This window comes from Struthio camelus, chromosome 1 (genome assembly GCF_040807025.1).
Source record: "Struthio camelus isolate bStrCam1 chromosome 1, bStrCam1.hap1, whole genome shotgun sequence".
Classification (NCBI taxonomy): Eukaryota; Metazoa; Chordata; class Aves; order Struthioniformes; family Struthionidae; genus Struthio; species Struthio camelus.
Window position 1 is genome coordinate 111,390,580 of NC_090942.1, and position 25,235 is coordinate 111,415,814.

A 25,235-nucleotide genomic window follows, 5' to 3' on the forward strand; every position below is an offset into this window, starting at 1 on the left:
TACGTCGTGTCTCTTTTACATCTATACAAAGGCATAACCTCCACGTATTGGTTGCAATGGAGAAAATAATTTGATAGAGATCCTTTCAGCATTTTTGCAAGGTTTAAGAGTTAATTTTTAAAAAATCAAAAGTAGAAGCCTTTACACTCTTGCAACACTGGAGAGTAACAAATCCTCAGTCACTCACAAATCTTGTCTAACAGAAACCTTCCTATGCCTTATGTGACTCCCATAGTTTACTTTTCAGGTGGACAAACATATGTTAAAATGCACATATCTGCAAACATAGACAGTAGTATTTGTGACTGGGTTTCCCAGTGTACCATATTAGGTAGAAGGTGAACTGATTAGGAGCACTTGTGAATCAGCGCTTCACAAAGGAGCTTAGGATCTCTATGAAAAGTCTTACCAGAATTATAAGAAATATTATTCGGATTTCTGCTATGTATCAGGAAAGTAGCAGGAGAGAGAGCATTACAATTATTTCTCTTTCTCTCTTGTATTTATACATTTTTCTTTAGCAATGAGGGTTTTTTTTTAGTTATTGATTTTCTTTTGTTTGCTCAAGACCTCTTGACTGACTCCTACAGAAACATAGCTAATGGTGAATAGAAACGGCATGACTGCAGGATTTTACGACCTTGCATTTTACCAAGCTGTTAGCAGAATGGATCCAGCTCTAGGTTCAATATTGCTCTATTTATGCTCTAGACCCTCTCCATCGGGCAAATGATCCTGACAACTTTTTGCCTCATCCATCAAGTCTAGCAGCTGTGTTATGCAGGAAATCTACCCATTCCTGATTTGACAACCCCAAAAACAAAAGGAATGCCCTGCCTTCCATAATAAAAATTGTTTTATGCCCTTTAAAAGAAAAAAAAGAGACAGATGTATCTTCATACATTCAACGAGCTGGTCTCAGGATTTTATCTGAAGACCCTTTACTGGGCAATTGAGCTCTTTTGTGCTCTGTGACAAAGGTTTGATTTCACAATCCTGCAGGAAAAAGGAATTATGTAAATAGGCAGTGCTGGTCCAAACCTCTGCTAAGTAGACACTGTCAATTGTACTAAAAGTGGCTCAATTACATTTGGCAATTTTGTGAGGGACAGCATTATCTCCCGGATTATGGTTTCTGAGTATATGCATATCGCTAAGGACCTCCAATTAGATTTAAACTATGCGCTTAGAAAGAAAATGTTGGGCCATCACAGCTCCATAATTACACGCTGCTGCCTTTGAAACCTGGTCTTAGGAAACTGTGAAATGTAGCTTATGCAATACTATTGTGTATTGTTAATCTGATTTTGTCACATATTTTGATGACTCAGCTAGGTTAATTCAACATATGACGTTTACAGTAAAAAGAAAACAGAAGCTTGAGTAGCTTTACCAAAGACAGTCAGCTCTGCTGGATCGCTGTCTCGCTCCCCCACCATGTTGGTTCCAACACAAGTGTACATGCCAGCGTCACTTTTTCTTGTATTGGAGATCATCAGCTTTCCACCACGTATCTGTTTCAAAACAAGGAGTATATCTGTAACTTCAGATAAACAAACGGTATCAGAAAAAAGCTACATTCTCAGCCAGCAAAGGTCCAGAATTTAAGCATTTAAAAAGTTTTTTGTTGTTGTTGATGTACATGCTTATTTAAAAAATTGTAATCCTGTCTACCTGGACTATCCTTAATATCCTTAATATCCTTAAGCTGTTCAGGAAGACAGTTTATCCTACTTGATCACGTTTAACTGCATCTCAGTTTTTTGTTTTCATTAGATGCTTTAGATTTCAAAGAATACAGTTTTTGCTGCCTCTTTAGCAATGCAGTGCTTCTATTTCTTGCATGATGATATGTAAAGCATTCTTGACGGCTCTCTTAAAAAAAGGCAGTTTTGCTTAGTTTTATTTATTTGATTTGTTTTATCGTTTTTGGTGTTTGAACTGCTGTTCACTAATTATGACAAATTTTCTGTTCTTCTTGGTGATGCAAACAGACTGCCTGCACCAAAAATTCACCTGGCTCCCACAAACCTTGTCATTTTCCCTGCCAGAGAGGATGTTTGGAGAGTGAAAGAGCAGAGCAGTTAAGAGAAACGCAGTAACTAATTCGCAGCTTGTGGAATCATGGTCGGTGTCAACAGCTAGAACATCAGATGTGGTGCTTCAAAATAATCTAGGAATATAGCCAAAGAAACTCGAGAGTCAGGGAAAGGTAGCCAGTTCCCTGTCACTCTTCCTTCCTTCCTTACTCTTGAGTAGACCCTTGCAGACACAGCCTGGTCCACAGTTAACACAAACAACAGCTGACATTGTTCAGCCTCTGCCATCCAAAGCAAAGGACAAGTCTTCCAGTAGTACTTCCATATTGAATAAGATCAGCACTAAATGAGTTACATATCATTACATACACCATAAAACTTTAACAAAGGAATATTAATAGTGAAAGGCTAAGCATTTAAAAATTTGGAATAAAATATGTCCATGCAACCCTAATTTGTCCTGTTTGCTTGCACATATCAAGGTATTTCTAATTTCTAATAACTCGATAAATTAGATCTTTTTACTGGACCCTTTTTCATCCAGCATGCAGAACGAAACACCGCAGAACTCAACCAGCATTATTCACTTATTCAATATGTATCCCTATTTAGGATCTATTGTTCTTTAGAGTATAGTTTCAAGCTTTGTTTAGAACACAGTTGCCAATTACTGCGCTAGATTTGACATTACAAACATTGTCTTAAGTCTGTTTTCCCCAAAATATTTGTGAACCTCATACACATTACTGAATTCGTTTTTAAAAAACCTCTTTGATATAAGGGTTGATAGTATTCTCATTTCACAGAGAACTAAGATCTAGAAAAGGTAAGGCCAAATTGGTCAGAGACATCCACTAACTGAATCCCAAGGTGAGACACCTAGCACCTAATATTAGAGTCCTTTTCATGATTAAATCTACAGCTTGCTCTGATTTTGGTTACAATGGTTATACAAATCAAGCCTCAAGAATTTCAAGTCTGACACTAATCCCAGAAGGAATAAACAACTTTTTCTCCTTATTTAGGAAAGCTCACAGGAGAATACTGCCAAGTGTAACAATGAGTCTCCGTGGAAAAGGCAAGTATAATCAGATCCACTTCTGTCTCCCTCTGCTGTTTCAGAAGCCCCGGCTGTTCTGCTTGTCCTTATCACTGCCTTGAACTGCATGATCCCCTGAGCTTTTTTTATTCTATGCCTGTGAACTCAAAGCCAGGCAGTTGCTGACCTCCACTGCAGGCAGTCCACAGTACACAGAACACAGTACTGTGTTCACCATCAGCCACAGAGCAAGACCTAAAGCTGTGAATTTAACCAGGTCCCCTATCTATAAACAACCTCTTTAGTTGTACTCACACTGATTCGCTCTTCCCTGTCATCAATGCGGACTTTATCTTTCTTCCAGTAGATGGTAGGCTCAGGATGTCCACGAGGTGGCTGGCATTCAAGAATGGCAGGCTCTCCAGCTGCCACCACAACATCTGTAGGGTTTTGGCGGAAGTCATCCCGTAGCACTAATGCAATAAATGAGAGAGAGAAGAAAAAAATTAGTAGAAGTGACATAAACGGGAAAAATACATGCATATACATACATGTAATTAAAACCTCTAAACATTAAACTGGTCTCAATCACTATTAGGTGATGACTTTGTATCCTATAGCTACTATAAAAGACTGCATAAAAAAATTTGCTGAAACATAACCTTCTATCCAAAAGAAGCAGATTTAATATGCATTTTTTCCTTATTTTTTCCTCTAACATGCAGAACGTTGAATGCAGAACGTTGCTCTGCATTAATAATAATAATAACATGAAGAAGAACACTCCTTACTCTTTTAACCCTTGACATGGTCACTTGCCATTATGGGAAGTAATAGTCCTTGTAAAAGTAGTAGTGCAGGTCCAACACTGAGTTATTTTCGGAAAAGAAAACAGCATGCTGAATATATGGCTTACCAAGATCTCCAGCTTCAGCATGAGCTCGGTAAAGAAGACACAACTGATACTGAATTGCCGAGTTCTGCCTTGATTAAAGGTAGCTTAATTATTATTATTATTGTTATCACCAAATAGATGCTGAAGTGATCATGAGTTTTGAAATGTGCCAAGCAAATCAAGCTGATGTTAGTGTGCTGCCACAACACCTGTTTCTTTCCTTTTTTTTATATATTACTGTAACTCTGACCAGTGTTACCCCACAACACCTAAAAAGAAAAGCATGTAAATCACCACGCTGTTTGAAAACTAAATTAGGCAACACATGCTAGCTTCTTATGTAAATCACGCTTCTATAGAGAGGGATTAGGTCCAGCACTCTGGGCTTGAATGTACTAAAATGATATCCACTTCACTGTTATTCTTCCACGTCTGTCCTAGTCTCTAGGTTAATTGACATTCTTATAAACATAAAACTGAAAATAGCTCTACATGAGCTACTGAAATAGAATTTAGGGCACTTCCTCTCCTTGAATTTCAGCTACGTACGGCTTTCATTACAGCTTTAAGACAGTTCTCGCCCTTAATGGAACCAGGGCCCTCTGAGAAATTAGAAAACACCGTATCCAAGTGAAGGGGCAAGCCAGGAAGAGTTTAGCAGAAATTGTTCACTCTCATTTTATAAGCAGAGATAATTTACTGCTTTCAATGTTAATAAAATGTGCCCCATTTCACTAAGTATTTTTCTGTTCTGTAATAAGCCAGAAGAAAATATGATTAATACATACAAGAAATGCTCTCCGAATGGGCTGAGGTGAGAGGGGTGTAAAAATGTGATACTCAAATGACATATGAGGTAACTTTTATTGTTCCCCTTTTTGGGATACACAGGTAGATCCCAAAGGAAGGAGGGAATTAATTGGAAATTAATTCTTTTTCTAACATAAAAATGAGCCATTATTTAGGTCTTGCTTTTCAAGCATGAAATAAAAGTGACAAGACGCAGTTGGCAATAAATGCCACTCTGGCGAGAACCCGTATTCTTCCCAAACAGCACATCCAATATGTACCTTTTTCCCCAACAAATAACTAAAACTCTCAGCCCCAAAAGTATCTCTGATTAATACAAATCACTACTACACTTTTGAGAAACTATAATCAAATCAACAGAAATAGAATTCATAGACTTTCAACATGAAATGGAATAAAATTATGTAATGCACAATACAGAAATAGTATGCTGAAAATCACGGGCTACTGACTATTTGGCATTACAACATTTTGCAAACAAAGCCAAGAAGGCTAATATCACAGCAGTTTCAGGAAAGGAACCAGAACAAAAGAAGTCTTCAAAACCACCCACTTTGGGAAGCATCTTTATGCGTCTCTGTGACCACTATGATACACAGAGGGGAAAAAAAATACTTCTAAGCAGTGTATACCCTCTCTCATACAACTGGCAAACAGATATCAACCATCAACTTCTCCTGTTACTATTATATAAAAAAATCATATTAGTTTTGATTGGCTTGATTCTTTGCAAAGTTGCAGAACTTTCATGCAAATCCATTAGTGGAAAATCTCCAGAAAATCAGCAGCTCCAAAGGCCAAGAAGTTTCTCATCGTGTAATGACTTTATACTCCTGACTCCTAACTCCTGGCAGCAGGACTAAGGAAAGTGTTTTCCTTGAACGCTGCAGGCTGCTATATAAAGCTGCCAAACAGAGTTTCTTGGGGTGATACACAGAAAATTACATTAACTTTCTCTGAATCATTCCAGAAACTGTGTAAGGCTCCAATCAGTCTCAGAATATGAGGGTGAGAGGTGATTTGATTACATCACATTCCTTTACCCAAATCTTACTGCAAATGTGGCTTGCATGCAAGACAAAATTGATGCTACAAGGTTTACTTAATTTTGCTCTACACCTCAACACACATGTGAATCTCAAATAGATATGTCTCACTATATCCATCTAAACCACTCTGTGTTTTGGAGGAAGACAAAAAAATGGTTGGAGAAAAAAGAAAAAAGGAAAAAAAAAACAGGGAGAAAGACAGAGATAAGAGAAAAATATGTGGAATAGAAATTAAAGAGAGAAAACAACTCAGAGAGGAAAAGGGGGGGACTCTAAACTTAGGGGGTGCAAAAACCAAAAACTAAGTAAAGGATGGGAAAGGGTAAGAATAAAAGCAGAGGGAACACAAAGGTAAAAAATAGAGGGCATAGGGTATTGTTTCTGTGATTCAGTGCTCTTAATACAATATAACAAGGACAATACAAAGCACAGACATGAATCTGATCAGCAGAGCTATCGCAACCCACTTTTAAACGTCACCCCAGGGAGGGAAAGAGCAGGAAGGAGAAAGGGATCATAAAGGAGGAGATTTCAGAATGGCAGCTGGCAAGTTCAGGCATCCCAGCGCAGCAGCAGCAGCAATCAGCAGAAGAAAGGAGCATCCGCTGAAAGTTGAGTTCACACTTATTACTGGGGGAAATGGAAAAGTTGCAGTACAGCTTAGTGCATTCACCATACCTAATAGCACAATCATCTGCGAAAGCAGAAAAATGGTTGAGAGCTGCAGAATATTCTTCAGCCAATTATCCCCAACTGCTACATCCTGTCAGATACCTGTTAGCGTGTCGGAGCCGAATGCCATCTCCAGACACTGACAGGAGGCTCGTGTTTGCTCAGGAACCCAGCCCTCCTCAGGTCTTCTTGGCAGTGTACAAAGAGGAGCTTTTTAAAAATTCAAAACAAGCAGTGAAAGGCTGCCATCAGCCTCCTCTTCTTCGTCCCATGTTCTTTTTTACTTTATTCCAATTTTCCAGTCTCATCTTGGCACTTAACACAAGGCACGCAGTTCCCTTTGTGCTTCCCACGAGTATTACTCGACATTTAACAAAGGATTTCAAAGAGAAAAATTGCCGACATCCAGCCCTGTGTGACTCTACAACTACAGCGCACCTGATATCCTCGGAGAGCAAGACCCTTGAGGTTACTTCTCAGTCCAAATGTCAGTTATGGCAATGTAAAGGAGAGTCATTTCCCTCCAGCAGCTTGACATTAGCATAAACTTCCTCACATTTTGAGATGCAAAAACTTTGAACCTCACAAACTTTCGAACCACTAAGCCTCACTGTTTGGAAAGGCACTGTGGGATTTGAGCACTGGAAAGGAGAGCTGAACTGTGCATATAGTCTATAATGATGCTGCGGACAAAAGTTAATTAAAATTTGATCAGCCTTGTTGTAGTTCTAATGAACTGATGCTGCTCAAACAAGATAGACGTCTGCGAACTGTCATATCAGCATCGCATCAGAGGGGCAGGGTTTGGTAAGGCAATTTACAGGTATTCCCAAATATAATAATGGAAAGCAGGTACATTTAGCAGTAGCAGCGCGAATATAAACACTTCCAGGCCATGCACCTGCCAGAGACAAGTTAAAAAAAAAAAAAAGGGGGTGGGGGGAAGGTCCTGCTACAAAGGCAGCTGCTTACCAGCACCTGCCAGCTTAGGCCCAACTCCAGCCTTGGTCAAGCTGACGCTCATAAACTCAGGGAATTTTATGGAAACTGAATTAATTTCCTCAGTTGAGGCTCCAGCAATTTGTTTAAAGGAACTGGAGATAAAACAACAATGTTTATGGGGTAGGAGGGAAGGTGAAGGGGTCAAAATTATTCTAGGCTAGCTATTCGTGCCTTAATCCTGCTTTCCACTACAGCAGCTCTCAGGCCCTTTAGAAAGAAAACATTTTTACAGGATTTACATTTACATGATGATTACAAATAACCATCTGTCTGCTTCTAGTTTTTCAATCTGGTCCATGTCCCACGAGCCCCCAGCCTCTGGTCAGAGCAGTTAAGCTGGAAGCAAGAAGCACATGCCCGTCAGGAGGCTTGCAGTAATTGCCTTCCTTTCCCACCAGCGCCTGGCTCTCCACCGCCTCCCCCCAACACACACAGCCAACATCTGAGAGTATTGGGGATGGGAGGGGATGGGGAAAGTCCATCTTTTTTTTCCTTTTTCAATGAACGATAATGTCTTAAAGCACGGCTACATCTGTCATGCTGACTAGAGGGTATTAAGCAGACGTTGAGTAAATATTAATGTGCTTCTCTAATTTGAGTCCTGGCAGTTTATCTTGTCCCTCCCGTTCTGTTTTGTACTTATCTGAGGAGGATCCTAATCTTACATAAAGATATTACGCAGCCACACTAGCGGTAGGGTGGTCCTATGCCACACACAGGTAGGTCTCCCCTGATCTAAGGCACTGCCCCACAGGCATTTTCCCAAATCCTCGTCTCTCCCATCACTGCTCTGGCACTTCTCTCCTAAGAGACGTATTCATATGCACAATCAAGATGAATTATAACGTCAAATAACTGCCCAGATGTCATACATTGGACAGATTAAAGGATTATTATACTTTAGGTAACGTACAGTGCCGGGGGGTATTCAGGAACGTGGCTAATATTTATGATCTGCCAAAATGGCCTCAGAGCAAGCTGGCGCTGCCTGTTGAAATGGGGTGGCAGAAAAAGAGCAAGGGGTCGCAGACAATCTTCCTCATGAGGGGTAACACACTTTGTCTGAGGATGCTGCTGCCCCTCCTTTTTGTTTCAGCAACTGCCTTTGTTACGCTTCCTAAAGACAGGTTCAAAAATTCACAGCCGAGGCACGAGGCTGTTCATACACCTACCCAAGCTCCCTCTGCACATGCACAATGTTGCCCTGAAAAAGATGCTAACTGCCATGAAAATCCTTGAAAAAATGCTGAGAAGGAACTACGCATTTTTTTTTCCCTCCCATCTACTTTCTTTCTCCTATCCTCCTGCCTCCTGATATACATCTTGCCTGTGAGACAAGACTGACATAGCAAATTTACCATGACCCATAACGTTCAGACTTGTCTATTTCAGATGAGGCCCAAAAAACAAGCGCTTCATTTTCGGAGGGCTGGGGTATTTTCAGACATGCCAGTAGCTGCAGCAATGCTTGATTGAATGCTTGACTGCTCAGTACTGAATGCTTGAATACTACTCAGGATTAAAGGTAGCTTGCTCTTTATTTTTGGGCCTCAGCAAAGACCAGCACAATATGGAAAAACACTCTATTCTGACACATCCTCTAAAACTCTGAACAGCTCATTCAAGTAGATTTAGGTATTTATGGAATTTGGACCTTTTGATAAGCGTTAATGTCTACACTTGAAAGCACGAGACTCTTGCTTCTAAATATAAACTCTATTAGACAAAATTAACAGAGAAGCTGCTGAGACTTACAGTACATCGATTCCAAGTAACAATGGGAGCTGGGCTCAGCAAAAGATAAAATATACAAAACTACAAAATAAAATATTGGCTTTTTTTTCCTCTAAATTCCAGTCGGCATTGTACCCCAACTAGCTGATTAGACAAAGGTCAGGAAAGAAGAAAGGCTTTTTCCTTTCTTATTTAGAACATACTGCAAGAGTCAGACTTTGAAACCTTTCTGCAATAGTTAACCTAATTAAGGGCATCACAAACCTATTTTCCCCTTTTACACAATTACACAGGCATGGAATTGTTAGTTATTGCAGACATTAGTTATTACTTGCTTTTGATTTTTTTACAGGCTGCTATTGTGCTGAATTAAGTGTATACAATACAGCTTGAATACACTTACTGAAAAATTGTATAATGTCCTTGTGATTCATTGTGTTCTGCTGAATGCGATCTGACATCTCCATATTTTTTCTGAAAGATTTTATTTGATGACTAGATGGCATGAAGAGTGGAGGTTTTTCTAGTTCAGAACATACGATATTTATGTTTAAGCTTCCTGATTGAAAACAAAGTTCTATCACTTATCTTCACTGCACTAAAGTCCAAATAACCTTCTATCTTTTTTAAACTGCTGCCTCCATCCACCAACAAATTTGAATGGTGCGGTAAACAGTCAGCAATCTCATTACCCATCTACCATAAATCTTCATGAGAATTACTGTGTTTTGACAATCAGGAAAGGGAAGCAAAGAGCATCACCAAGTATTTTTTTATGAATGTAGATATCCTAAAGACTACATTTAAATAATTTCAGAAATCCAAATCTATACAATGTAGTGAGTTGAAAGTTTTTCCACAATGTAAAGCAGATTTATTTTTTCTTATTTTTAAAGCATAATCACTCTTCATGAACGTACTGCACAGACTGCTAATGTTATCAAGAAACGTTACCAAGAGTTACATTTTACTGAAACTAAAAACCCTATTACATGCCTAAAAGTTGAGGGTCGACAGAAGAACTGGGTCACAATTGCAGACAATGCACACTGAAAAATGTACATAATATGTTGTAAGTCTTAAGATTTAACAAGGATCAGACATTTAGCAGTTTAGTTGAATAGTTTTTTAATGATCCTTAAAACTCAAGTCTGACATTAGCTTTTACATGCTCTTTACGCTTAATGGGCTACATATTCAGAAGATCATGGGCAAGCCATTTATTTTTTTTCCCAACTAATGTGAATATCAGATGAGGAACTGAGCATAACTTCAAAAAGCATCACATCACAACTGAAGTGTTGCATTTGCACCGCCCCCTGGTATTCCAGCCTATCTGCTTTGCTGCCAGAATGTGGGACTACTTTCACCAAAGCACTATATGACTCTTCAAATCACACCAGCTGTACTTCTCTCACAGAAATACAGTGGGAAGGACTGCGTTTGCTGAAGAGACATTCCCCAGGTATATCTCATAGGCTACCAGCAGAGAAAGGTTACAGCACTAGATGGACCTTTGCTCCGATGCAGTACAGCCATTCTTAGGTTCTACAAGCACAACGTAAAAAAGGCTTAAAGGAATTATATATATACAATTTTCAAAAGCGTTGGTATCCAGAAAGCATTAAATGTTTACTAAATGTCAGAGATACATGATCAAAATTCAGGTGGGAAGCTTTTCGCTGAGTACTTCAGAAGCGCATGTGCAAACTGCACTAAAATGCGGGGTACAGCACAGATTCCCCAGAAAAGAAAACAAAACAAAACATCTGATTAGAAAGTTCACAAATCAAAGTATAACAGCAATCAGATTTTGTAGCACTGCCATGCTATGCCCCTGACCGCTGTGCTCAACCTAATGAATGCTCCCAGCTTGACACAAAATTAAGGAATTGCACTTTTTCTGCCTCCAGGCTCAAGCTGATTCACCTGCAGCCAGCTAAGCTGCTTTGGGCCCCGGGGCTTCCCATTCAAATACAGGGCAAAACCCCTAAAATATACCCATGTCCTCCATAAAAACAAAAGAATAAAAAGAGATCAGAGTAATGTAAACAAATACAAATGAATGAATATTTGTTGTTCCAGAAGTATATAAATTTGAACGCTTCACTGAACCAAGATAAAACAGACAGCAATTTCTGAGCGCTGCTGATGTATGAGCGGGCTCTAATAAACTTCTTGTGTACACATACACAACACGCACACAACAGCAGTATTGCTTTACCATCTTGGCAGGGGCCACTGCCACATTGCTTAAGTACTTCAGCCCTGTCAGGGAAAGCATTAAACAAAACAGGCTGTTGTCCCACATAGGGATTCTCTTCCTTCAATCCCTCATCTTCAAAAAAGCCATCCCATGTTTAACCTCTATCCAGTTATCTTGCTAATTATACGCCAGAGTGTATCCTTTTTGTTTTTCCTGAAGCAGGATTTTTTTTTCCCAGCGCCTTTATGTTATTTTCTTCAGAAGTCAGGATTGAAAACAAAACGCAGGAGTGGACGTATCGAGGGTCATACTTCTTGATATATTTTTGTAACTCTGCTGGAAGGGGCCAACAGGCAGCCACACCTCCTCAGATGGGGAGCAGGAGATGGATTCACAGCTAGCCTTCAGACCTGGAAGCGGCTGTCTGCTGCTTCACGAGTACTTCAGTTCCTGTCCCGGAAACCTTCCGGCTGTCAACAGGCCACTTGGTGGGCTAGAAATGGCTTACCAGACACTATTGAAAGAGGTTTGCTGCATAGGCCTGCCTGGCCTTACGTCCTCTGGCTCAAGTCACTGCATAGAGGCCTGGCAGTGGTATTTCCTGGAGGGCCTGACCCCAGCATGACTTCTTTAGTCATTGACCTTCTGAAAGCCTAGATTGCTTTGACTTTATTATGACTTAGCTGAGCAAACCCAGACTGGAAACGGCATCGAATGTGTTTGCATTGCTCTTACTGAGGCGTGTCCAATCATTTGAAGCTAGCGGAGAGTAAAAGTCAAAAGGAAGAACTGTGTCTACAGGGAGCGAGATGACGCTTGACGGATGCGTGCTCACTGCTTTAGCTGTATTTGGTACCTCCTCTCTAAGAAATTTCAGCAAAATTCCACTCCTCAAAATTCTTCTAGCACTTACTATTGTTCACTATTTTAATATTCTGCAATAAACCCAAAACGCAGGGATGTGAGATCCAAACAACTTCATTCACCCAAACTCCAAGTCCAGTTTCTCTGAGAAGAGTAAGAACTTTTTTTTCCCCTGGATTATCTTGAACAATATAAAATTATTTATTTGTCAGTTATCATCATATCATTCTGCATAAGGAATTTAAGCTTGCAGAGCCCTAAGGAACTAAAAAAAAAACAACGTGATATGCAGCCACTGTATTCAGTGGACTTAGGACAGAGCCATTTAAATTCTGTTACTATACTACCAATTAGGAAATGATCTTCAAATTATTAGATAAACCAGCAGTTTTTGTACTGTCTCAAAACCAAAAGGATGCCTCAACTTTGTAATTTTATGCAAATAAAGATGATAATAGTGTAATCTGCAAGAAACCGTTTGCAATTTTGATCTGTTCAAATAATTTAAAGAATTACTTCTATGCAGTAAGAAATACATAACTCTATTTTATTTTTAAAAAGAGAAAAAGAATGTAAGAATTCACATTGCCCTCATTATTATTCCTGACAAAGTGCAAAAGAGAAGAAAAAAATTAAAAAGCAGGAGAAAAGACCAACAGTAATAGCCTAAAGCAACAATTTTGAAAGGGGAGTTTCAGACCCAGGGGGAGACCAAAACGTGGGTGTCCAGCTCCACCCTCCCGCTACGCTATCCTCTGCATGAGAATCAAAATGACCTTCAGCTGACTGGTTACACTAGCTCCCAGACATACTGTCAAAAAGGCAGTAGCAAAATATATTGAATGGTAGTAAAGGTGTTGTAAAGATACCTTACTTCTAACTAATAATGCTTTCCTAAAGTGATAGCTCATGCACAACAAATTTTGCCTAACAGAACAACGTAACACTACAGCAGAAATGGAACAACAAAACCAACCCTCCACGCACCACACATCCTGATAAACCCTTGGTGCTATATATTCCTCTGGTAGGTCAATAAAATTTAGAAACTCAAGGCAATTATATGTCTGCTGATGGTCTTAAAATAAGAGAAAACTGGTAAACTGCACAGCCCAAACCATTGTTTCACCCAGATTAGAGAGAAGAAGCAATTGGAGATGTGCCTGTTCACACAGCCTTTAACGAGTGTGTTATTCAAGGGCCGGAGTAGCCCTTGTGGATAGAGAGTTTCCACTCCTCGCAACTGTCTTGGACTTGGAAGATGTCTATTAATCCCACTGTTAGAACACCAAAACATTTTTACAATCCTTCCTCTCCCTCTGGCTTTTTACATAAACTACTGGTGTAACAATGAGCAAGTTCAGCACCAGCATATTTAGTAACTAAATACAGAAACTAGTATTATTTTAAATGTGAACCTCCTGGCACATTTAAGTCATTCATTTTAAATGTAACTCCCACAAAAGATTTAATTCGTATACACTCATATAGCCACTGTCATTTTTCAACTGCATTAGAAACCAAGAGGTTAAGCTGACAAGATAAAGTATGCAGGCACTGTATGACAGACAAAGTATAATATTGGAACAGGCAGATTAGATTATTAGACTAGACAGGATTGGAGAGAGGAAATTTTTAGCCTGCCTCACTATTCATCTGGGATAGATTTTAGGTATAGTAGCAGAAACATTTCCTTCCATGCAAAAAAAACCCGAAACAAAACCCCCACCATCCTCTTCTCCTGTTGGGAAGGATTTTTAACCTAGGCCGCTCCACTGACCCAGTTCACAACCCAGATCCACAAGCAGCTGAGAGAATGACAAGCCGTGCAAGTGCAGTGGCCAGGAGAGACTAGAACCCCTGAAACCAGATTTTACACCAAGGAAAATGTATTGTTAAACTATGCATTATATTTTCCTATATTTAGAATAGGGAATACGTAAAATACACTAGCTTGTATAACCAGCGCACGCTGTGGGATTTCTCTGAGACCAGGAGAACTGGAAACATTCTCTAGTTTGCTTGTGCAGCTTCAATTACAGCAAATTGAATTAAACTCTCCCGCGGGGCGGACCTCTGTAGCTCCGCTCCTCGCTTTCTGAACAATTCCAGATGTGGGTGAGGAACATTTTTTTGTTCCTCTCTGAAGACTTCCACACATGTGCCCGTGCTTCCATACTCATACAAAGCGGTGAGCTTCCGGAGGAAAATACATGGGCACTAAACAATACAAAACTGGTATTTGAAACATGCTTGATTTTAACAGTTCACTTTTTCTCTTTGGTGCTTCCCTTACTTAGCAACAGACAGATCAGCTAGAAACAACTCAGAAGAGATGGAAACCCTTCTACTGCTGAACAGTGGGAAGTGTAGTACAACGTAGCCCATAATTACACACACAGTAGCTCTTCCCTTTCTTCCTCTTATACCAAGAATTCATTACTTGCTTAATAGCTCTTCTGTGAACTTCCTTTCGAGCACCTATTCAATCCAAGGTACTAATTAGACTTTCTTTTCCAATGCCTCTAGTATCCTGAACTTCTGTCAGAAGGAATCATCTTCCCAGTGCAGGTCTACAAGTTCACCTCAGCATTTTGAAGCTCAGTTATCACTCATAGGGCATATCTTTGGATCTCATATTTGCAAGGAGTGACAGAACTCAAACACAGTTGAGCACAATTCAAGATTTAGGCTTTTTTTTCCCTTTAAACTGCTGGTCACAGTCCTATATCTGTGTGTGTATGTGTACACATATAAATATACATATAAAGAGAGCACTACAGTAATTCAGCACAATTAATTCTTTGTTTAAGATCCTAAAACTCATTTCATGTTCTTTTCTAATTGCACCTCTCAGGGCTCTGAGCCACACTGAAAACCCTTTAAACTATTTTCAAACAACTGAACGAACTCTGCCAGAAATGCCAACACTGGCAGATGCAAAGCAGTAAGTCCAGCGTGTAACTGATCTAAATTTACTGAGCCGAAGCAGTTTAATTTGCTCTGTGTAGGGCCTGCTAACAAAACTCATAGAGCTGCTCGACATAGAGCTGTTGTGCACACAGAAAGTGGGGATTTACCTGAGATTTCTGGACATTCAGGAGCCTGGGCTGCAGAAATCCAACAGAAGATTGGTAAAGTGGGCATGGCAGTAGTACTGGCACTCTGGAGTCAAATCTCTCTACCGGACTTCTTGGTTTTTAAATAATAAATCCAAGACACATTTATAACCTGTCTTTGGATTCTAGTGGCAATGGTAAATCCATTAAACTTTGTTTTCACTGTTCATAACGTCTATAAAAATTGTAGGTGGAATTACATGCCAGTAACACAAAGGCTGGTATATGTCTTCCCTTATATGTAATAATGAGGTGGATAAGAACATAGCTGACCCAGGGATTTCAATATAGAAACTTTAATTGAAAACCCGAGCAATAGTGTGCAAACCCACATTTTCATGTCTATGTAATAATGGCATTGTTATATCTATTAATAAGTAGAGATCTGCTGATGGATTCTTGGCTGATGGGACATCATAAAATGAATTATATTTCTTCTTAAACAATATAATTAACTCTTAATGAACCCTTCCCTTTTCCCCGTAAATTCAATTTTGTGTAATCCTTGGGTTTATGGTAATGTTGAGCTCATTAAAATGTTACTTAAAACTCATTAAAATGCACACTGAGAGGTAACAGCTTCATTACGGTAATATGTTGTAAAAGAAAAAAAGAATGCTTTATTATCATTTAATTGTTTCCAAAATTGAATATATTTGCATAGTGATAAGGTTCACAGGATATTTTTGGTAGTACTCAATAATTAAGCAGTTCAGTAATTAAAAATGCATTTTCTAAAAATAATTTTATGTTATTGCTTATTCCCTGTTGTTTCTTTCAACTGGGAGAACGGTTCACATCGATACAGTTTACAGAATCAAGTGGAACGGTGATATCTGTATTGATATTAAAAGATCTGTCAGTTTCATTTCTTGGTAAATTGCTATTCCAAAATAATAACCTAAAATTACCATCAACATATTTTCCAAATTTAGATGATAAATGTCCAACTTTATAACAAAGTCATATAATGTCCATGCACCCATTTTTTCAACATCAGGGTTAACAAGGAATTAATGCAGGGACCTTTCAAGTTCAAAGCCTTACTTTAATTTTTTTAATCATTTATTGTTACCAGACACTGGTGCAGGATAGAATAGCTGAGGATAGAATAGCTGATCTTTATAGCTCTTTGACCTGATCAGAGGTCAGCTGGGACCTGGACATGGCATTAGAGGAAGTCAGCGTAAGCATGAGTCCACCCTAAGTCATCTTCAGAGACTGCAACCCTCAAGCTGAGGGAGCTATTTTACAGGAGTGCTATGTGTGTGCTCCTTTTTTCTCCCTTTCTCTCTCAACAGGGGCTGTCCTAGCTCAAAGGCAAAAGAACTTCTCCTGCATGAACCTGCTAAACTCATGCCATCTCCTTGCTTTCCACTGCCAGCACAAAGCTGAGAGTAGCAACAATAAAATCCTGGCAAAGTGTGTGCAAGCAGGAATAGGATTCATCTGGGCTGTAATGGTGAATATTAGTACAGTTAGATATGTGATTAACAGATTTATACTTAACATATATGCCAGATCACACTCATTTTAATAATTTCTATTGGAATAAATTGCTCTGCCAGTTTAGAGAAAATATATTACAAAGTTAGAGATCCAGGTCTGTTTTCAATATATTGTTTTAGGGTAGTAAGTAAAAATATATTAACGAAACAGTCAAAAGCTAGAGAAAAAAACTGTTATATTTTCTCAATAACCTCAGCAGTAAGAGCCTCTAGGGTCCAGTATTTGCCACACAACATTGGCATGGAGGATATTTTGCTAACTGAAACTTTAATAACTTTTATTTTTACAACAAAATAAGGGAGGGTTACTAGAAAAAACTGGTATACCTTGCCAGGGTATGCACATTGGACTCTTAGATGGGAAAAATAAAGCTTTGAAGCATGGAGTCATGCAATCAGCTTTCTAATGTGATAGCATTTAAGAGTCCTTGAAGTGTTAATTTAACACCAATCACTGCTCTTTCTCTAGGGCTTTCAAATACTATTTCTATGAAATAGGGTTTTTTTTTTCTCTTTTAACATACATGTACCACAACACAGTCGATACAGATTTTTCAAACCTGCTGTCAAAGGTGTTTGACTAGCATGCCGAAGAGACAAGCTTAAATATGGATGCAGCAGGTTAGATGCATGCAACAGTGTACATGGAACAACACCGAGAAATGTCATCTGTGGTCTTTTAACCTATATACTACTATTAAAAGGGAATAGCAGACTAGAACAAAAACAATCTAAGTAAAAAGTAAGGTGCTAACCAATTAACATTTTTGGCAGCTGCTGAATGAATTAACTCTTGTTGCCTCCACTAAACAAGCAAAAAAAATCAGCTAACATACAACAAGACAGCACTCCCATAGTACTAAGCTGGTACAAAAAGAATAACATTTTCAGGTTTATCACAGATTTCCTCGTGCGTCCAGACAATTAACTGATTTCAGTTCCCAGATGTAAATGGATGATCTGGCTTCTTTTGTTCACCTTTTTGTAGTATTTAAACAAATTGCTGTCTCAACAATTTTACAGTCTCCTCTATGCACTTTATAAAGTTCCTTGCACAGAGGTCCAATTGACATTTCTATCAAATACGTTAAAATAAAATAGATCAAAACAAAACAAAGCCAGGACAGTTACTCAGTGAGGCATCAGTGTGTGGGCTGAAAATTGTTATTTAATATAATAAGTCAAGTCATATTTCTAAATCTGCTTTTGATAAGCCTTTAACAAATCAGGCTCTTCTGCTGGAGATGCACATTGCTGCTTCTATAATCATTTACATTTCATGTTCTGAGCTTTTTCAAAAGAAAACAAATAACGTGTCTTTTTAGCCAAGTAAACAATCTCTCATTTTATCTTTACTGCACACTCCAGCAGATAAGTTAAGTCATTTCTCTCAAATACTCCATGAGATGACTGGGAATAAATAACTCATAAAATAAGTAACAGGCGTAATAAGTATTGATGTTGAAAACTCTCTCCATTGTATTTCTATGTATCAAATAAGTAAAATTAAATGAGATACCATAAATATAAAATGGAAGATAGATGGTGCACCGGAGGAAAAAAAAAACTAATTACATATTATACTTACTAGCTTTTTTCCTACATAAGCACTAAATTGAACAGCCAGCAACAAACACTGTAAAATGACTAAAATATATATATAGGAGGGATGACTAGCCTATTAAATCCGATGCTTAGCAGAAATATGTAAGTGCAACTGATGTTTGTGCAACTGATTTTTGCAAAAATCATGGCTGTGCACACCCACCCAAAGCAGAAACTCTTTTAATATGTCAATTTGATGAACATACAAGGAAACCAAACGGATACCATTTTAATTCAGCGCTGATATAATAGTTTTAAAAGAGAAACATAGACAAATAGTTCTTTCAAATGTATACTTGTTGCTTGAGTCATTTGGTTCACTGCATCCACTGCTGTGGGGAGAAAGCAGCCTTAGGGAGAAGGGCTCAGCAGGACGACGGAGCAGGAGGCTTCCAGCGAGCGATGTGCGGGTATGAACTGCAAATGCTTGCAGAATTTAAACTAACTGTCTGGGATTATTTTATAACTTGTAACAAAACTATTGCCAGATACAACCTATTTTGTGCTCTCATATGGTATGAGATAATAATGGCCATTTCAAAATGCGTTAAATCTTTTCCAGCTAAAACACCGCACAATTCCTTCTAACAGAGAACTCTGTAGATCTAGGCCTATTGATCACAGAAATTGGAGAAACAGGCCTTTAAATCCATAAGATCCAGTCTCTTTTTCCTTTTTTTTCCCCCTCCCCTTTTTACCCCATATCATGACTAAAGACTGAGTATATTGCTGTGTTAACTTGGGTGATACAACCTCCCTGCCAGCAAAAAACATTTGCTCAGAAAAAATGTAAGTCTTTAAAATGCCTGCTTGGAGTTCAACTCAATCATAAAGATGGTTTCTTGAATGGACATATATATCCTGACTGAGGTTAAGACTCAGGCTGCCACTGACTCTACCCAAAGCAAAAGCCTGGACGGGGAAAGCCTGTATGCTTCTACTACTGCTTCTATTGTAAAATCCTCAAAATAATAATGAAAATCATGTACAAACAAAAATAGCTGAAAAGACACCCACAAACTTGTTTTTCCTCCAAGAAGCTAAAGTGTTTTTACATGCTCTTTTTCTAATATATCTGCGCTATAGCTGCAAAGGAAGGTCCATTGGTGAGGAAAATACTTGCCCTCAGATGTAATTTCAAATCATATACAAAAACATGAACTGTATTCCAAATGTCTTAATTACTATAGCTTATGTATACTTTTTTCTGTACCTTACATTACTTTTCTTAAGACATATTCTTACATGTTAGGAGTTAATTGCCAGTACTACTTCGCATTGCCACTCAAAACATGAACACTCAAGACCTCCCAACTCTGTTATGATCTGTAGCAATATACTGTCTTTCCCAGATGCTGGAGGTTTATATATCAGCACAAGCACAAATACATCACATTCTACTTGATTCTTTAAATAACTTTATATTTGTGAATATTTCTGAACTCTCAAGTTTCTCAAACTGTACAGTACAAAACATTTCAGTAAAAGGGAGGATGTCCTCAACTAAGCCAAAAATCACGACAGGAGAGGTTGCACACAATCAGGGTACGCTCTGAACCGTCCAAGACTTTCTCTCACATATGAAGTGCTAATCTGATTTTAGTTGTCCTTACCTTCTGCCTAGATTTCTTTTATTGTGAGTTAGTTATAGCTTCTTTCAGGCCTTGTGAAATGGGATATCTGTCAGAAAGTTTTTAAAAAGGGGAAAGGGAAGAGAAAGGAATGAGTACCCAACACAGGGGAAAGCTAGGCTGCATATTTTTGCCATTTTTTATTCAAAATACTAAAATCACCTATTTCTAACCTCCCCATCCTCCACCCCCTAATGAGAGTAGTTAGTAAAAGGAAGCAGCCCAACCCACCCCCCTACGTCTTTAATTGACTTCATAGCGAGTGTTATCAAGGGCTGCTCAAGCGGTGCTAATGGTGCCTGCAGATTGCTCACACGTGGCACGGCTGGCGTTGCTTCGACCTTAAAAGGGCCCTAATAGCAGAGTGTAACCTCCACTCAGCAGGTAAGCAAGGACCAAGAGTGATCTGGAAAACAAAAAGTGATTAGAAAGTGTTCTTCCCCCAGGTGGAAGGGAGCTGGAAAGCAAAGACAAAAGTGGTCCCTGACTAGAGTCTCCCAACATTGCTGTTGTGGAACTTCTAGCACAACAGAGGAACGTGGCAAAGAGTGCAGCCTTTAATAATCACAGGGAAAAGTTAGTCACCTAGGAATGTGGGCTTTTTATTTTTATCTGTGACTGAATACGTTACAAAAGAGACACCTAATAGGGCCTATAGAGAAAAGGGGCTTTTAAGATGTTTTTCTATCAGTGTTTCTCCAATAACTTTAGCAAGGCATCTGAACATCGTCACTCACTTCAAAATTTTTACAAATTCATTAGTAATGGTAAACTGAACTTTAGGTTTCTAAACTATCTCAGTACTAAAGGACTCAGAGGCACTCCACAAATGCTGATTGAGTCTCCCTGACTCCTAAGAGAGAAAAAACACAGCAGTAGTGCTTCACTCCCTCTATGAATGAAGTGGTTCAAATGCTCTGTTAAAAGCATGCAGAAATACTACTAAATGAAGCTAATATACAGTACAATGGGAATTTTGATGGGTAGTGTTAAAAAAAAAAAATTGCTGTATAAATTGAAAACTTGCAAGGAAACAAAGACCAAGTGGATAGAGGCCACATGGCGTTATCATATGGAAGGGAGTGATAGAGCCATGAAGGTGTTGCTGTGTTATGTGACACAAAGCTGCAAGGAGCCCTGCGAAGTGCTACGGGGCAGCATGGCTACAAGTCCCTTTCTCTGTTTTAATAACCTGTAGTGCTTAGAATCAAGTTGTCTAGTTTCTTGTCTGGTTTTTATGCGTACTTGCTTCAGCTTTGTCTTCTGATATGCTATGAAAGCAATTTATGCTTTCGTCATCTTACTGCAGCAGGATGAGTGCTGGTGGTCTCTGCAGAATGCAACAGGGCTACTCAGAGGGAATATCCTGACTGCAGAGAAGTGTCTTCACGTTCATCTTCACTGTGGAAGGTGCTAGGTATGGCTAAAATATCTTTAAATAATTAAAATACTATGAAAAGTAACATGTCAAGAGTCTTTAAAAGAAAGATAAGGAAAATCTGAGAATCAGCTGTGACTGTAAATCTGTCAGCCCACTGTGAGGGTAAGGAATCATGAATGTTTAAGAGTGTATCTCACCAAAAAGGCAGGAGTAGTGTTGTTACAAGTACCGGTATATTCTAAACAAAAATAAAAAATAATGTTTACCTTGTTAAAAAAAGGAAGAAGTAAAGACACTATGGACATGATGCTTCCATTTAGTTCAAGAGCATATAATTAAGAACAGAACAATGATGCATTTTATAATATATATTGATAAGATCAAAATTCCCTGAATGGAAAAACTGCCTCTAAATTATTTGAATTGTTGGACAGAGTTAATGAAACACGGAAGGGGGGGGGGGGGGGAGATTTGGTATATATAACTTACTTGCTTTGACAAAAGCCTGTGATAAGATCCTTGACAGGAAACTATTAAGGAAAATAAATAACCAGAGGGCAAGAGGTAAATTCTTGTTGTGGATTAAAAATTAGCTAAGTGATAGGAAACAAAGAGTGGTAATTAATGCCTGCTTCTCCAACTGGAGAGAAGTTAAGAATTGGGTACCTCAGGGATCTGAAACAGGACAGGTGTTCAATACATATATTAATGGGTTCAAAGCTGAAATACACTGAAAGGGAAGGAAAATCAGTGAACAACACAAAACTCTATTTTGAAAAGGATAAAGATGACTGAGAAATGCCACAAGGACCCATTCAAATTGGGATACCTAGTGGTGAAACCTTTAACTTTTTACCAGGTAATATACATTTGAGAGAATTACTGAAGATCTTCACTGTGCTCCAGAAAGTTTTAGAATAATTATCTAGCTGGAGATAAAGGGGTGAAAAAGTCATGAAAGAAAAAATCAGTGAGTTTCCAGAAACAAAGCAATGTGACTTGCAGTCAATTTAGATTATGTCTGAACTCCAAAATATTATTTCACAGATAATCCACAAACTTCCATTTTTTTAATTCAAATACTTATACACTGTTTCAACATAATCACTATATTAAAAGAAGCAGAACTTTTCATAGAGCTTTATTTTCAGCAAATAATACAGTTCAAACAATTGTGTTCATTGTTTCCCCTGGCAGTGCCGAAAGTACTGTACAATCAGCTACGTGCCTTTAGAAGCGCTTTTCAGATTTGCTTCCAAAACCATGCAGTTCTGCTTCCTGCCCTGAATTCAAATATACACAAACAACCAAAAAAATCCATCATGTACCAACTGCAATTATAGGGTTTATCTACAGCTATGCATTAAGATATGCATCACCTAAACATAATACATCCCAAGGTATTTACATTAGCCTCATCTAGCTGGCTCAGTCAACCACAGTCAAGACCAATAGCATGCGCTTTAGTACTCAATAGTACCTGGAGCACATGCCCAGAGTCCTGGGGGAGTTTACATCCTGTTGCTATCATAGACTAAGGCCTTTGTCATCTAGACATACCCGAAGAGCACAGATAGACTGAGGGTGATGGTTGCACTTGCAAGGCAGTGCAAGAGGGAAAGAAACTCTAAAGGGCCTGAGGAAGGTACCTAGATGCGCAGAGCTCTTCCTAAAGCAACGCTAATGCCTTCCAGCTGCCTCTACATGCAGAGCACCGACGTAAGCCACAGTGTAAATCACGCTCAGAAAACAATTTATTTTTCCAGCCTGCTCTTTCCCAAATTCTCCTCCCAAAATAAAAAACCACCTACCTCAATATCTTTCAATGAAAGTGAAGGCTGAGTCTCAAAATGTTTGAGAATTGACTGTTTGCAGTGTAAACTGGGATTTTTTTCTCTTCCCTCCCTGCTTAGTGGTACTTTTACCAAGGATTAACACATACTCATTACTACAGTTCTGCAGCTCTCAAAGTATTTAGGTTACCCAATGTTACAGGTTTTCCTGTGGACAGAGCCCACATATACTCTGCTTTCCCACTGCCCCCTGCATGTATGCCTGATGATGCAACTCCATGGCCTAACCTGCATCGGAGCCAACTTCTCTTCCCTCCAGCAAAGCCCTAGTAGCCCATATTCTGGGAAACGGGCCCAGGCTCCCCTGCTGCCACCTCCCTGCAGCCAAGGCCAGTGGGTGCTTTGCTGCAGCAAGTGCCCGGGGACCTGCCCAGAGGGCAAGGATGCAGGTTTGGGGCTTACAGGAGGCTGGTGCTGCCATCCTGGTGGGCTCAAAGTGAAGGTTACACTGTCTTCTGGGTACCACAGAGAAGTTAGGGAGGAAAGGGGAAGAAAAAGAGAGGAAGAGAGACAAGAGTTGAGGAGCAGCGTAATGAGACAAAGCAGACTCTTCCCCAGGCTTCCCCTGCTCCCTGCGCTCTCCCATCTCTTTCTTGAACAGGCTGATTTAATGAGCAAGTGGGTATGTGAAAGCAATGAAAACCAGTCTTGTTTTTGGCTATGTTCATGTTTAAACTCAGTGTGAGTAGAAGCATTTGCAGCACTGGGGTGAGCTTGTTATACAAGAATTAAGTATCAGCATGTGTGCTTTTATAGAGTATTTGGAGTAGCTTAACACATCACCTTATTATTTTCTTTTAACTATTTTTAGAAGCATTTTAATGAAGTATTTTAATACCATTTTGTTCTATAAGACTTAGCAAATGCTGTTTTTCTGGTTTCCAATGGAGCTTGAAATTAATATTTTTGATTTCTATTACTTAACTGTTTCGGTATCAGTCTCTGGAATGAGTCGCTCTATGAATATCATTTGTTAATTGTATATCCTTGCCAGTCACTTTAAAGAAGCACAGAATTGAGCAAATCACATTAATACTGTTTTGTTTTCTTTTAGCAGAAATATATGAGAGGGTAATGCACTTTCTTTTGACTGAGTCTTTATAAACCAATAACCTGTATCTACCATAGAACAATGCCATAAAAGGCAGCTAATACTAGAGTAAGCTTTTGCCATTTTGGGTCTTATTCCTATTTTACAAGGGCATTTGACCACAGACCACGGACGGTCACTTGCACTAAGAAAGAATTATATTTTTTCTACAGTTTAATATAAGCATTCAAATATCATAATATCCACAATGCCCTTGAAAGAAATCTCCCAGGAAAACAAGAATAATAAATGAGAGGATAAAAAGCTGTTGCGAATTTCTGGAGTAGGCAGCTGATATTTCACTTGCTAAAAACTTGAAATAAAAGGAAAATAACTCTGCTATGGTTTACGTCAACATCTAGATTTTTGATCTACCTGTTATGACCTGTTTAATTAAACTCTCTGCTGGAAACAAATGGCTTTTTGTATGATAAGGCTATATTCTGAAATTCACCGTGAGTGGCATTCAATCTCTATTTTTGAGAAGTCAAGAGTTTATTAAAAAAATTTCAAAACTACAAACTGCTTAATTTTAGTATTTCTTTCCAAGCATCTTGCCATTACTTGAAAGATTTTAGCCTGCCCAAAGAGGTAGTCTCAAATGCTTCATATTAAGCAGCTGAGCCAGCAATTGCCATGTACTGTATGACAGTACAATTGATTACTGCTTTTTTTTTTTTTTGCCTCCCAGATAACTGTTTTCCTTTGAAGTCAGAGGCCAAGAGATAAAACATCTGT

At 38.8% G+C, this 25,235-nt stretch overlaps 1 protein-coding gene across 4 annotated transcripts in view; it reads right to left on the bottom strand.

The window, feature by feature from the left end:
* Nucleotides 1–25,235, bottom strand: part of ROBO2 (roundabout guidance receptor 2) — a 1,122,084-nt gene that overhangs the window by 145,169 nt on the left and 951,680 nt on the right. For all 4 annotated transcript variants that reach the window (XM_068910773.1, XM_068910796.1, XM_068910762.1 and 1 more), the window contains 2 exons: nt 3,394–3,551; nt 1,394–1,514 (listed from right to left, as the gene is read on the bottom strand). In XM_068910773.1, coding sequence (XP_068766874.1) covers nt 1,394–1,514; nt 3,394–3,551 — 279 coding nt within the window. The remainder of the gene's footprint in view (nt 1–1,393; nt 1,515–3,393; nt 3,552–25,235) is intronic.